The sequence below is a fragment of the Sceloporus occidentalis genome, unplaced genomic scaffold (genome assembly GCF_023333645.1).
Source record: "Sceloporus occidentalis isolate IW3139 unplaced genomic scaffold, rSceOcc1.0.p SCAF_9, whole genome shotgun sequence".
NCBI lineage: Eukaryota > Metazoa > Chordata > Lepidosauria > Squamata > Phrynosomatidae > Sceloporus > Sceloporus occidentalis.
In genome coordinates this window covers 21,029,473-21,041,872 of record NW_028316989.1, presented here as the reverse complement: position 1 = coordinate 21,041,872, position 12,400 = coordinate 21,029,473, and the positions used below count along the sequence as shown (strand labels likewise).

The 12,400-nt window shown below is 40.0% G+C and overlaps 1 protein-coding gene across 1 annotated transcript in view; it reads left to right on the top strand.

Moving 5' to 3' along the window:
- The window catches only part of LOC149307021 (transmembrane protein 45B-like), a 31,335-nt gene extending 18,935 nt beyond the window's left edge, over nt 1-12,400 (top strand). Inside the window, exons 2-6 of the mRNA XM_089538197.1 lie at nt 1,146-1,349; nt 4,064-4,276; nt 8,128-8,312; nt 10,147-10,292; nt 11,484-12,400. Of these exons, the coding sequence (XP_089394323.1) occupies nt 1,166-1,349; nt 4,064-4,276; nt 8,128-8,312; nt 10,147-10,292; nt 11,484-11,601 (846 nt within the window). The 5' untranslated portion in view covers nt 1,146-1,165 and the 3' untranslated portion in view covers nt 11,602-12,400. The remainder of the gene's footprint in view (nt 1-1,145; nt 1,350-4,063; nt 4,277-8,127; nt 8,313-10,146; nt 10,293-11,483) is intronic.

Sequence of the window (12,400 nt, the reverse complement as noted above, 5' to 3'; positions counted from 1 at the left end):
TTCCACACAACACTTTTTGGGTACTGTATCCAATATTAATCAAACCTGGAGAAGACCTATTGAATCAATGTCAACATTTATATACATTCCACTGGTTTAGCAAATAAATGTAATCTAGGTTGAAATTACTGTTTAATTTTGGCCTATTTCTCTCTCAAGACACTGATTCAGGTTCGCTGAAGAAGAGAGAAGCTAAAACAATTTGCCATTGTATTTTACCATTTTTCCATTTTGATATTCATTCATTCATATATGGATGAATGGAAGATCAAAACAAAGCTTAACAAAGCAACCTTAATGTGGCAGGAATGAAATGAAGCAAGGTATTCCACAGTTTCATCATCATACAGTTTATGAGGTTAAAGTCATTCAGGAGTGATTTACCATTTTAACTGCCATGGCTGAATTCTGGGAACTGTAGTTTGCTTTGGCACCAGAGCTCACTGACAGAGAGGGCTAAAACAATCAAACCCTTTTTAATTCAAAACTAACAATATGAAATGAAATAACCTTTCCAGGTAAACAAGGTCAGTTCAGGTAAGTAAGCCAAAACATTTTGAACTTTTAAGAAACCACTTGAAAGCTTCTTCCAAAAGCTTCCAGAGACACGTTCTTTTTCACCAAGCTTCCACTTTTGTTTGGATTTCCATTTTGATGGGAGGGATTAGGTATCTGATGAAGCAGGATAATCCATGTTCCCATTTTCTCACTCTTTTGCTGTTCACATAAAAAGCACAGAAAGAATGGGATGGAGTAGAATCCCATTCTTTCCAGCTGGAGTTTTATTGCACCGTTTAATGCAAATACGCCCCTGCAATTTGGCAATAAAAGTCCTTCCGATACCAGTGCTTCCAATACCAATGCTGCTAAAAAACCTTCCAGATACACAGAAGACACAGAGGAAAGCAGGGATGGACAGACCGAAATAGATTTTGTTAAAAGGAGGTTCTTTGACAAGACTTTGCTATTGGAGCTATGCCTTTTTTCACACCTGTCACGTTGCAAGGAAAAAAAGGAAGAAGAAACCCTTGTTATTTCTCCACCAGTTCTGATTCCCACCCAGTTTCACAGTTATTATTAGCATTCTTTTTATTTAGTCTGGGACCAAGATGCTTAACCTCTGGCTTCCCATTTCCTCCTTGCAGGTTCTGTGAGTTGATCAGACATGGCAAACTTTAAGGGCCATGCTCTTCCAGGCAGTTTCTTTTTACTCTTTGGGCTCTGGTGGGCCACGAAAGCCGTGCTGACACACTACAGCAGGAAGCTGAACAAAAAGGGCCATGTGCACCGTAGTTTTGACCGTCTTGAGATCATTGAAGGAGCAGTCAAAGTCATCTTTGCAACAATAGGTGAGACTTGAAATATGATGATCAACCTGGAGCACCTGGAGTTGCCATTCCTATTACCTCTGGCTGCTTGCTTTTAACTAGCGCTTGGAAGTAATTACTTTAAAACAAAACCTGTTTTGCAGTAATTACTTCTTTTTCCCCTGAAATGAAGGTTATATTGTAAATTATGTTAGATTTATACCCTGTACTTCCACTAAGAGCTGCAAGACTATGAATCTGCATAAAAACACAGTTAAAACCATGGCTTTAATGTGAAGTCAAAGGCTTTCATGGCCGGCATCCATAGTTCTTTGTGGGAAGAGTTTATTCTTGACATTTCGCCAGCATCTGTGGCTGGCATCTTCAGAAAATGCAGATGCTGGCAAAACATCAGGAATAAACTCTTCTAGAACATGGCCACATAGTCCGAAAAACCCACAAAAAAACATGGCTTTAATATTTTATCTGTTCCCATTGTATTTCTTTTGTAATCCTTTTCAAACACATTTTACTAAGCTGTTTTTAAAAATGTATTGATTTGTAGTCAATTATAGCTAACTGTTTTATTTTAATATTGTTTGTTCTTACTTCTCAATATAGAGTGCTCACATTGTTGTTTCCAGATGTGTAAGATGTATATAACTGTTGGGGCATTTCGGTGTGGATGTGTGTGTTTGCTCTATGGTTTGTTGACTGTAATAAAGGCTTGACTGTCTGACTGACTAAAATCAAACATTGGAAAATCATGCATTATATTTCTAAAATTACAAATATCTGAAATCTCAAAGTAAATTGTTTGCTAAGATATAATAAAAGCAACACAGGCAACCATCAGTAAAAAAAAAAGTATTAAATATCTGGTTATCTCCAAAAGCTTGTATATATAAATAAGTTTTCAATAAGCATTTTTGAAATTTTTTGCATGAAAAATAATATTTCAATGTTGAGTTATTAATTCCTGAATAGAACAAATGCTGTTTTCTATGAAGAAAGTACTGCCATGGCTCCATCCTATGGACTTCTGGGCATTTGGAGTTTGTTGGGGCACCAGAGCTCTCTCACGGAGGAGGGTCAATGTCTCATCGAACCACAATTACCGGGATCCCATAGCATGGAGCAATAGCAGTTAAAGTGGTGTCAATCTGGATTATTTCTGCAGTGGAGATGCAGACAGTGTGGGGATGGTATGTAGAATAAACCCCCAATTACAGTATTTTCTGTATAGGACACAGCATTTTCTTCACAGGAGTCAATATGCCTGCATTGAAAGCCAAAGGAGTCCCAGAGTCAAGAGTAAGATAACACAGGCAGGAGGAACAACCATGAAACCAACAATCCCTCATGTTTCCAGTGTGGGTATTTGTTATCTTGTAATCCAGAGCAGTGCAGAAGCTGCAGATTAGGCCAGTTTCTGCCTTCCTAAAATCTCCTGAAACCATGTTCCAATGTATTTCACTGGAATGAAAGGCGCTCTTTGTGCCAGTGGCTTTCACCTGAGGAGTCGTCTTCTTGCTCTGGTGTGAGAAGAAGAGATGGATCTCTGCTGAAAGGTCCTGGCCTTGCTTCAAAAGACTTCAGATGAGGCTGGCAGAACCTCCAGATTGCTAATAATGTGTGTCATGTTTATATTGGGCTTTAGCTTAAGTAGTCATGGTTTCAATTCAGTCCATATCTTCTTGGGACACAGACTTCTAATACAGGATCCCCCGTAGATAACAAAATCCATGGATGCTCAAGTCCTATTAAATATAATGACATAGCAAAATGGTGTCCCTTATAAAAAAAATGGAAAATATAGGTTTGTATTTTAAATTTATACTTTTTTTGAACATTTTCAAACCATGGATGCTTGAATCTGTGTATAAAAAAATCTGTGTATAAGAAGGGCCAACTGTACTCACACTCGGGATCTTAGTCTCTACCAAACTCCGAGCCACTCAAGTATACTTTATCTATGAGAGTACTCTTGCTTCTTTTCTCCTCACAGATAGGATCAGCTTCTTTTTCATTGTTTGAATCCATGTCTCACCTACTTCTCCGGCTAGGCCAGTAAACAGCTTTGGCAGTGCTCCCCAGGGACTTGGCACCTACCAGGGCAAGAGGAGGGCACAGAGCTGCATGAACAGATTGTTACATTCCACATGTTTCATCCGGGATCTCATACAAAAGCAATGCTTCAAAAGGAAAAAATATTCATGATGTATGCAGTTTTTTCCCCTTTGAAACAGTAATTAGGGCATAAGACAGGGATGGAAGGTTAGGAAGGAGTGCAAAAGAAACCATGAACCACTATTTGTGCTATTCGGAGGATGCTATTCATTGTGCTATTCATCGAAAGGGAATATTTCAAAGTTGGTATACATCCTGTTTCTTTTGCTAGCGTAATTGTTGTGAGGATGTGGCTTGTGTGATAAATTCCCTGGTATTGAGATAAATCACAGAAAGATTTCTGTTTGCCATCTCTCACGAATTATTCAGGAGTCAAAACAAGAGATTGACACACATCAAAATGTTTAAATTTAATTAAATCTCCCATAATTTCTCAATCAACAAGAACATAAGGAATTCTGGATGCTGTAGTCCAAAGTCAAACACACACACACACACACACTCGCCACAACCTCTCTACTGTACTGCTTCACAATTCTAAAATGGCGTTCTGATTTTGATCTCCCTTTGGAAGAATTTTCCTTCTGGGGGATCCACTTATGTTTTGCCTCTCCTCTGTTGTTTAGGGATCCTTGCAGAACAGTTTGTTCCAGATGGCCCCCACTTGCATCTCTACACTGTAGAGCCAAGTAGTTGGGTGAAGCTGATGAACTGGCAACACTCCACTATGTACCTGTTCTATGGCATATCTGGAGTAGTGGATATCCTCACCTATTCCCCAGCCAGAGTGCCTCTAGGACTGGATCGCCTCACGCTTGCTATTGCAGTCTTTGTTGAAGGTTGGTACCACTGTAGTGACTTGGGTGCTTATAGATAAATGGCTTCTAGGTCTTCCAATGTGCAGCTATCTCATCATTCATTCCTTGGTGGCTCTGTCTTTGAAGGGAGAGGGGAAATGATGGAATTACGGAAATCTGGGAAAGTTTGTCTCCAGTACCAAAGGTTTTAGGCCAGTCCTGCAAAGGAACTGAAGGCAGTCTCAAAATCAACTCATTGCTCATGGATCATAAGGTCTTTTGACCATTTTGACCACTGGCTAAAGTGTTTCAGGCTAGATGATATCTTTAGAATATTTTTAGAACATATGCTCTAAAATGGTAAAAGATAGCTGTTTTTCATAGCACATGATTTTCTTTACCTACATATTGCATATATGGGACGCTTCATTTTTGAAAGTACAAATATAACCTTCATTCAGAATTATTCACAACCAACTAGCTACAAACTTCAGACCAACCTTTATCTACCAAGCACAAAATACTGTTCATCCATTGTGCAATAGCACAAAACCTTCACATGTGACAAATGTGTGAGAGGAGAATGTGTGCTTGTGTAACATTTGGGTGTGATAGTGACCACACTTTCAGAACCTCTAAGAAAGACATCTTTGCAACTATTTTATACTCACATAATGCCTTAGAGAGCCAGCACGGTGTAGTGGTTTGAGTGCTGGACTAGGACTCTGGAGACCAGGGTTTGAATACCTTCTTGACCGTGGAAACTATGGGTGACCTTCACCAACTCACACTCTTTCAGTCTCAGAGGAAGGCAAAGGCCTCTGAACAAATATTGTAGAGAAAATCCCATTATAAATTCATCTTAGGGTTGCCATAAGTTAGAAATGACTTGAAGGAACACAGCAACAACCATAAGAAGCCTACAAAAGACATATTTCCAAAGGAGATTAGAAACTGCTGAGATGATTTGTTGATATAAAACAACACATCTGTTTGCATTTCTGGATTCTGCTTCAGAGCTTGGCTGTTTTGAATGTCCTCATGAGTGCCTCTATGTAAACTTTTGCAGACTGGTGATCAGGCCATTATAACCAGCATTGCTGAAGATAAGCAGCTCTCCTTAATTGCCTCCTAACTAATGACAGACAACTTAATGAATCTACACAAAAGATGCAAATGAGTTGCTTTTCATCTCTTTGTAATTATAAGATAGCAGTCTGTCACTGGATTACCAGAAGTGGGGAGCCCAGATTTCTTCTGTCATATATCTCCCATGGTTCATCTCTGTGATACATTTATCTCCAGACAGTCATAAATATGTCTTTAGGCAGTGCTTTGTCTGAGTTCACCTGATGTGTCAGATCACAGTTGCAGGCTCATTGATAGGAACATTGCAAACAACATGGTTTCCTCTTCTCATTTCCATATAAGTTACCAATTTTAGATTTCCCTGATAGTAAATGGAAGCAGTAGGTGAGGATGTGAGACAAGATGTAACTCGGGTGGGGTACAGACCACCAGAGGTGCCTCCTCGGCACCTCTCTTTCCTGTGCAGGAGCGCCGCAGCAGCTCCTTTTTGTGGCACCGCAAAGCACCAGAGGTGGCACAGTTATGTCGCAGCTGCGCAGCCCCATTTGCAGTCTGCGCAGCTGCGACGTAACCATTACGCACACCATCTGTATGGCATTGCGTAACAGTGACGCATGTACGACGTGCTAGGGTTGCGGGGTGTGTGCACACGCCACCCTGAGGCAACCCTAGCACGTCGTGAACGTGTCGCAAAGGGCCCATCTGTACAGGGCCTCGCTTTCTATTTTTTAGTACTGGATATTCAGGCTCCACTTGAAAACCTTTTGTAATTCCACAGGGTTTAACTGGACCAAGGGCAGATTAAGGCAATGGAGGGGTTTAGAGCCATTTCATAGTGGCACAGAAAATTAATGAAGTAATCAATAGCATAAAATACAGAAAACAAAAATCTTATTCTCACCCCACCCCAATAGCATACATATAAATATTCTGTATGCCTGGATGTGAAAATTATAAATATGTTATGACATTTCGAGTACCACTGTTGTTACTTAAAAAACATTTGTGGCAAAGTCTCTTAGATTAGAAGTGAGCCTTCTTTTCTTTTTCTTCTACAAAGTCAATGATAAAATCATCGAAGTCTGTATTGTTGCTTTTGTAGTCATTAGCATCAAAGAGTTCATTTGTGGATGAATGCAAGTCCTCAGTTCACAATTCTCCCTACACCATGTCAGTATGAAATGCCTTACTTTATTATTTTCTTCATCATATTAATTCCAGTTATATCATGCCTTTTCCACCTATGAACTGAATGTGCAAACATGGATTCCCCCTCACTTTTTCCTCATAACTACCTGGTTGGGTAGATCAGGCTGAGAGACCGAGACAGGGAATGAACTAAAATTGCCCAAGGAGAAGTCGAAGGCAAGAAGAACATGGCCACATAGCCTGAAAAACCCACAAAAAACTATTGCCCAAGGAGTTTTATATCTAGGTGGGGACTAGAATCCAGCTCTACCAAATCCTACTCCAACACTCTAGCTGCTAAACCAAAGTGATTTTGCCTGGAGGGTTATTTGCACTTAAGAATAATGTGCAAGTCAAACAATAAGCCAGCATTCAATAGATAGCATTTTCTTCTATCTAGTAACAATGCACTAAGCTGGTAAAGGAAATTTAGTTCACAATTCTCCCTACACCATGTCAGTAGGGCCTGAATACTATTGGTAGCCCCTAATAGAGTACACACATTAAACCAATGGTCATTCAGTTTGTCTATTCCTGTTGAAGCTACCAAGGGTACTCAGGCTGTTAGACTGACAACCAGCCCTACCTAGCATAGCCAATGGTCAGTTAAAACTGGGAGTTGCATTCCAACATCTGTAGGTTCACACATCTCCCACCCTTGCACCAAGATTTTAAAATCATGAGAGTAAAACAGACGTGGGAAAAGTGTGGCATGCAGGCTACATATGCCCCCCCAGGGCATTTACTATGGTTCCCAGAGCCCCAGGATTCAAAATTGGCAAAAAAAATTGCTCCAAAATGCCCCCAAATGCTACATGAGGGTGAGAGCATTTCCATCATGTTTGGAGACCTCCTGAGCCACATATAAAGGTCTCAGGGCAAATCCAAGAAATTGCTACCAACAACCCTCCCCTCTCCCAAAAGAATGGAAAGAATTGATGCAGAGCTGACAACTGTCAAAACATGGGAAAATACAATGAATTATATTGTAAGAAGTCATATGGCATTAGAACGGCCTAGAAGAGCCCTGTCTTTCCAAATAACCACATCACTGGTACAGCCATTTGACAGTTACAGTATTGATGTTATTTTAACTGTCGTTGCTACATCTTAAAGAATCCTAGGATTTGTAATTTGTTGAGATGTTTAAAATTCTCTGCTAGAGAGTTCTAGTGTTGTGTTTCAGGTGAATGGATTATGTATAGCTCCTTAGCTGAGTAATATAGGCCCCATACAGACAGGCCAAAATAAAACTGCTTCGGGTCACTTTGGAGGTGCGCTGTTTAAATGTTCCATGTGTCCTAAGAGGTCAGAAGCCACACCAAAGCCATGCTCCGGTCCTAAGGACTGGAGTGCAGCTTTGGCACAGCTTCTGGCCTCTTAAGATGTGTGTGTCATTTAAACAGCATACCTCCAAAATGACCCGAAGCAGCTTTATTTTGGCCTGTCTGTATGGGTCCTTAGTATTTACTGTTTGATTATTTACCATTTGATATACAAGATCATTTTTCTTGGATTCCCCATGATCTTCAACCACTCCCTCATCATTTCCTTCCCTTTCTCTCTATCCTTTTTTTAAACTACTACAATTCTAAAGATGATGTGCATTTCAACAGGCTTCCTCTTCTACTTCCACGTCCACAACCGACCAATGCTAGATCAACACATACATACTCTGCTGCTGACTAGCATCTTTGCTGGTGGTACCAGCATTCTGTTGGAAATCTTCCTGCGAGATAATATTATCTTGGAGCTCTTCCGTTCCAGTCTCGCCATTCTGCAAGGGACTTGGTTTTGGCAGGTTGGCCAGAGTTGAATTTTCTTATTATGACTGGGTTGCTGCTAGTGATGTCAAAGTGGTCATATGGCATTGTGCAAGTTGCCAGAAGGCTCAGGGTTTGTGCTAAATGTTTGATAACTCCTGGGACAGAGGGATGGACAACTGCATGAAGTCTGGGGGACCCACTGGACTTTGGAGCACCTAGCCAACCAGTAATTTTGGGCAAAGATCTGGCTCCCCGCCTCCGTTAGAAAACGACCAGACGCCCCTTCCAATTCAGTAAAGAAAACCATAGGCTCTCCTTTCAGCTCAAATAACTGGGGGAGACAAAAACATGGAAAAAGTGACCCCCAACATGCCCTGTGTAGCCCAGGGAGGCATTCTGAAAGGGAAAGACCTTTTATAGGTGTCTTACCGAAGCTAAAACACTCTTGGTGACAGAGCTAAGTAAAGCTTTTCAACCGTCATGCTGGGAAAAAAAAACATTAGTTGCTGGGGAAAAGGAAGAGTTGAAATAGAGAAATAGATCTTTCATTTTAGGCTAATTGTTCATACAATCATTTTGTCTTTTATTATTATTATTATTATTATTATTATTATTATTATTATTAAGCTTTATTTATATAGCACTATAAATTTACACAGCGCTGTACATACAATCTTTTTAATTAGATGGCCTTTAAATAAGGATGCCCATCCACAGGGCTCTTCAAATGTTATGGTCTGCTTAGAATCATTAGACAGGAACTCCATTTTTATTAATTTTTAATTTCCAGATTTTGGCCAGAGCATCCTCTGCTTACTCTGCCATAGGTTCAAACTGTTTTCATTTGTCTCCTTACCCCCTCTTCCTACACACAGTCCATGACCAATTGCAAGGGCTGATCTCTGAAAGTGATGATCATTTAAAACATTACCCCCCAAAAAATGTGATTCATGGAAACGATCTCAAGAAAACAATTGAGGACCTGTGGGAGTGGGGTGGGGGTTATGCCTGCATGTATAACAATGGCGCAGTACAGACCGCCAAGAAACGCCTGTTTTTTCTCTGGAGGGACGGCGCAGCCCCCAAACATGCTGCCTTCACTCCAGAGTAAAAAGAACCTGGAAAAACAGGTTTCTTTTTCCGCTGGCATAGTTATGCCACAAGTGTGCCAATGGCGCACTCATGAAGTAACTGGCGTGGTGCAACGTGCGGATGCTATGCATCCGTTATGTCATAATGTTGATGCTCATGTATACAGGACGCCGCCATTACTGCACCGCCAGCACGTATTAGGGTTAGGGACCCTGCGGTTGCCTCAAGGTCCCTAACCCTAATATAGGCGTCAGCATGGCGGTTTTGCATTGTCTGTACTGCGCCCATGAAACAGTTCAAATAAACTCCTAGTACAAGATGTGTTTTGGTAATGCCTTATAAATAAACATATATTATGCTAGTGTTTTGCCATATACAATGGTTTCAGAGTCTTTCTAAACCCCCATTTTAAACCCCTGGTATTTTAAACTCCTGGTAAGAGCTGAATAACCACCTAGTCTCATGTTTACTTACCTGGACCTTCCAATATTCTTCTGGGGCCTTTCTCTGATGAGGTGGAACAAGTGGTTGTTAGGGAGGGGAACTTTTTGTTTAGCATCTCTCAGTTGGGAAATATCCTAATAAAACCCTGCTCTTTTTGCCCAGCGTAAGAGTAATTTTAACATCGTTTTGACAGCAGGAATGATGAAAAGGCATTGATAAATTGCTCTGCACTGGGCAACAACAGAACAGGTGTGAATGTTACACTTTTTATACTGTCCAAGAATTCCATGCGTTTTTGCATGAAAGATGATAACTATTTCTTTTTCTACCCAGATAGGTTTTGTGTTGTACCCACCATTTGGAGGGCCAGCATGGGATGAGGATGACCATGACAACATGATGTTCATTACCATGTGCTTTTGCTGGCATTATGTCATTGCTATCCTTATTGTGGCTATCATTTATACTCTGGTTCATTGGTAAGTTTTCTGGAATATGCGCTCATTTGCCCCGATCTAGCTTTAGTTAAACAAGATACCATTACTGAACATGATCAGTCATGCATGAAGGTAAGTGTCTGCGCATGATTTTGTGCACAAAAGTAAAAATAAACAATGAGAGGAAAGTATTAAGTAAGAAGAGAAGAGAAAGGAAAAGGAAGAGGGTTGTATTAACATGTCAATTTGGGGAGCAATACGAAGAACATCTAAATCACCTGATTCTAAGGGCAAGGAAGTCATATTTAGAAAATAAAAGGACTAATTAGCATTTTTTTAAAAATTAGGGGGTAAAAAGGAGAGGAAATGAAGAGCTCGAAGAAAGTATATTAGAAGACTAGTGGAAATGTTTAGAAAATGAGAGGAAGTGGTTAGAAGGTGAGTGGAAGTGTTGATAAGGATAGAGAAAGTGGTTAAAAAGTCTGAGGAAGGATGTTGAATGTTTGACAAGGTTAAGTGTAGTAGATAAAGGAACAGGAAAGATAAGATGTTCAAAGGATTAGAAAGGAGAGGGAAACCTAATGGAAGATGAAGGAGTGTGGCTTTGGTGCGGCTTCTGGCCTCTTAGGACACATGCAACATTTAAACAGCATACGTCCAAAGTGACCCGAAGCAGCTTTATTTTGGCCTGTCTGTACGGAGCCATATTTTTAAAGTAATTAATTACATTTACAGCCCCCCACCCAATAGTTATTACCCATGACAATTATTGTATTTTAAAAGTAACCGTTTGCTTTTTCTTAGTCCAAAATGAACTAGTTATGTTTAAAGCAACATTAGAATGCTTTAGATCACTGACCTATATAACAAAGCATACCTAAGTAGAGAGGACACACACATATAAACCCTGTAACTATAAAAGTGCTTGAATCAGTAAACCTTCTGCCAGAAAAGAAGTTACCCCTCATCACTTTATAGTTGTTGTGTACTTTACTGCTTTGGTTATTGCAAAAGAATTAATTATAAATGCTGAATAAATAATATGGTACAATTAAAAACAATTTATTTTGCAGTAGCCAAGGACCTCTTGCCTCAGATCAGAAATGAGAGATTACAAAGGAAACCTGAAGGACACAGGCTTCCCTCTGGCTGCCTTAGAAGAAATTTCAACAGTAACTTTTCATAGCACTAATATGTGTGGCTGATAAGATATATTTTTGTCATTGTTCATAGCTGCACTCGGGGTTGTAGAAGAAACAACAGACAAATCGACATCAGGCTTGGACTCCGCAAACAGAAGAATGAGAAAGGAGATCAGGCTTCCCTCTTGAATGTATCCGATGAAGAATGAGTGAAGATGCCAGCCCTCATTGGTTTCTTTAATTTCCAGGAGACTTAACAATCACACTTCCTTAAAATTCCAGCGATTAACCTAATCTAAGAGTATGCTACAAGGAAGAACATAAGAAAAGCCATGCTGGCCCAGAGCAAAGGTCTATCAAGTTCAATGTTCTATTCATGTATGATGGCCAATGGGTTTGTACGCCACATAAAGCTACTTATCCCATGAAAAGATTGCACTTCCTCAAATTCCTTCAATTTGAAATGTATTGTTTCATCCATCCTTCCTCTTCTGTAGATAGTAGAAAGTCATGGGATGCAACATCTAGCTTGGTTTGCCCTCCTTTGGAAGGAGATCAGGAGTGAGGCTTAAGGCACTTTCTAATATGTAAAGTTTCTTTACAAATACAGAGATTAAGCAGAGGTGGTGATAAATGGCCCAACTGCTTCAACAACAAAACCAGCTACCCATCATCAACATTTCAATGACCAGTAATTCAATGGTACAATAAAAATATTACAGGAATTCCAGAAAATCCAATAAAGCTGGTATTGTATGGTACTGGACATGGACCAAAAAGAGCTAGATACAAGTCCCAGTTCTTCGTGGCACATTTCATTAGCCTAAGTGAACTCATGGGGTTGTTATGAGTGTGTAATGGGATAGACCCATTGATGCCGCTGTGTTGTCTTCAATGGAAAGACAGGATTCAAATATGTTAAAGAACAAATAGAATCCATTGTCATAACTGGAACTTGGAACCAAGACATCTTTGTGAAAATACTAGAACATCAGCTACCCTCCTAAA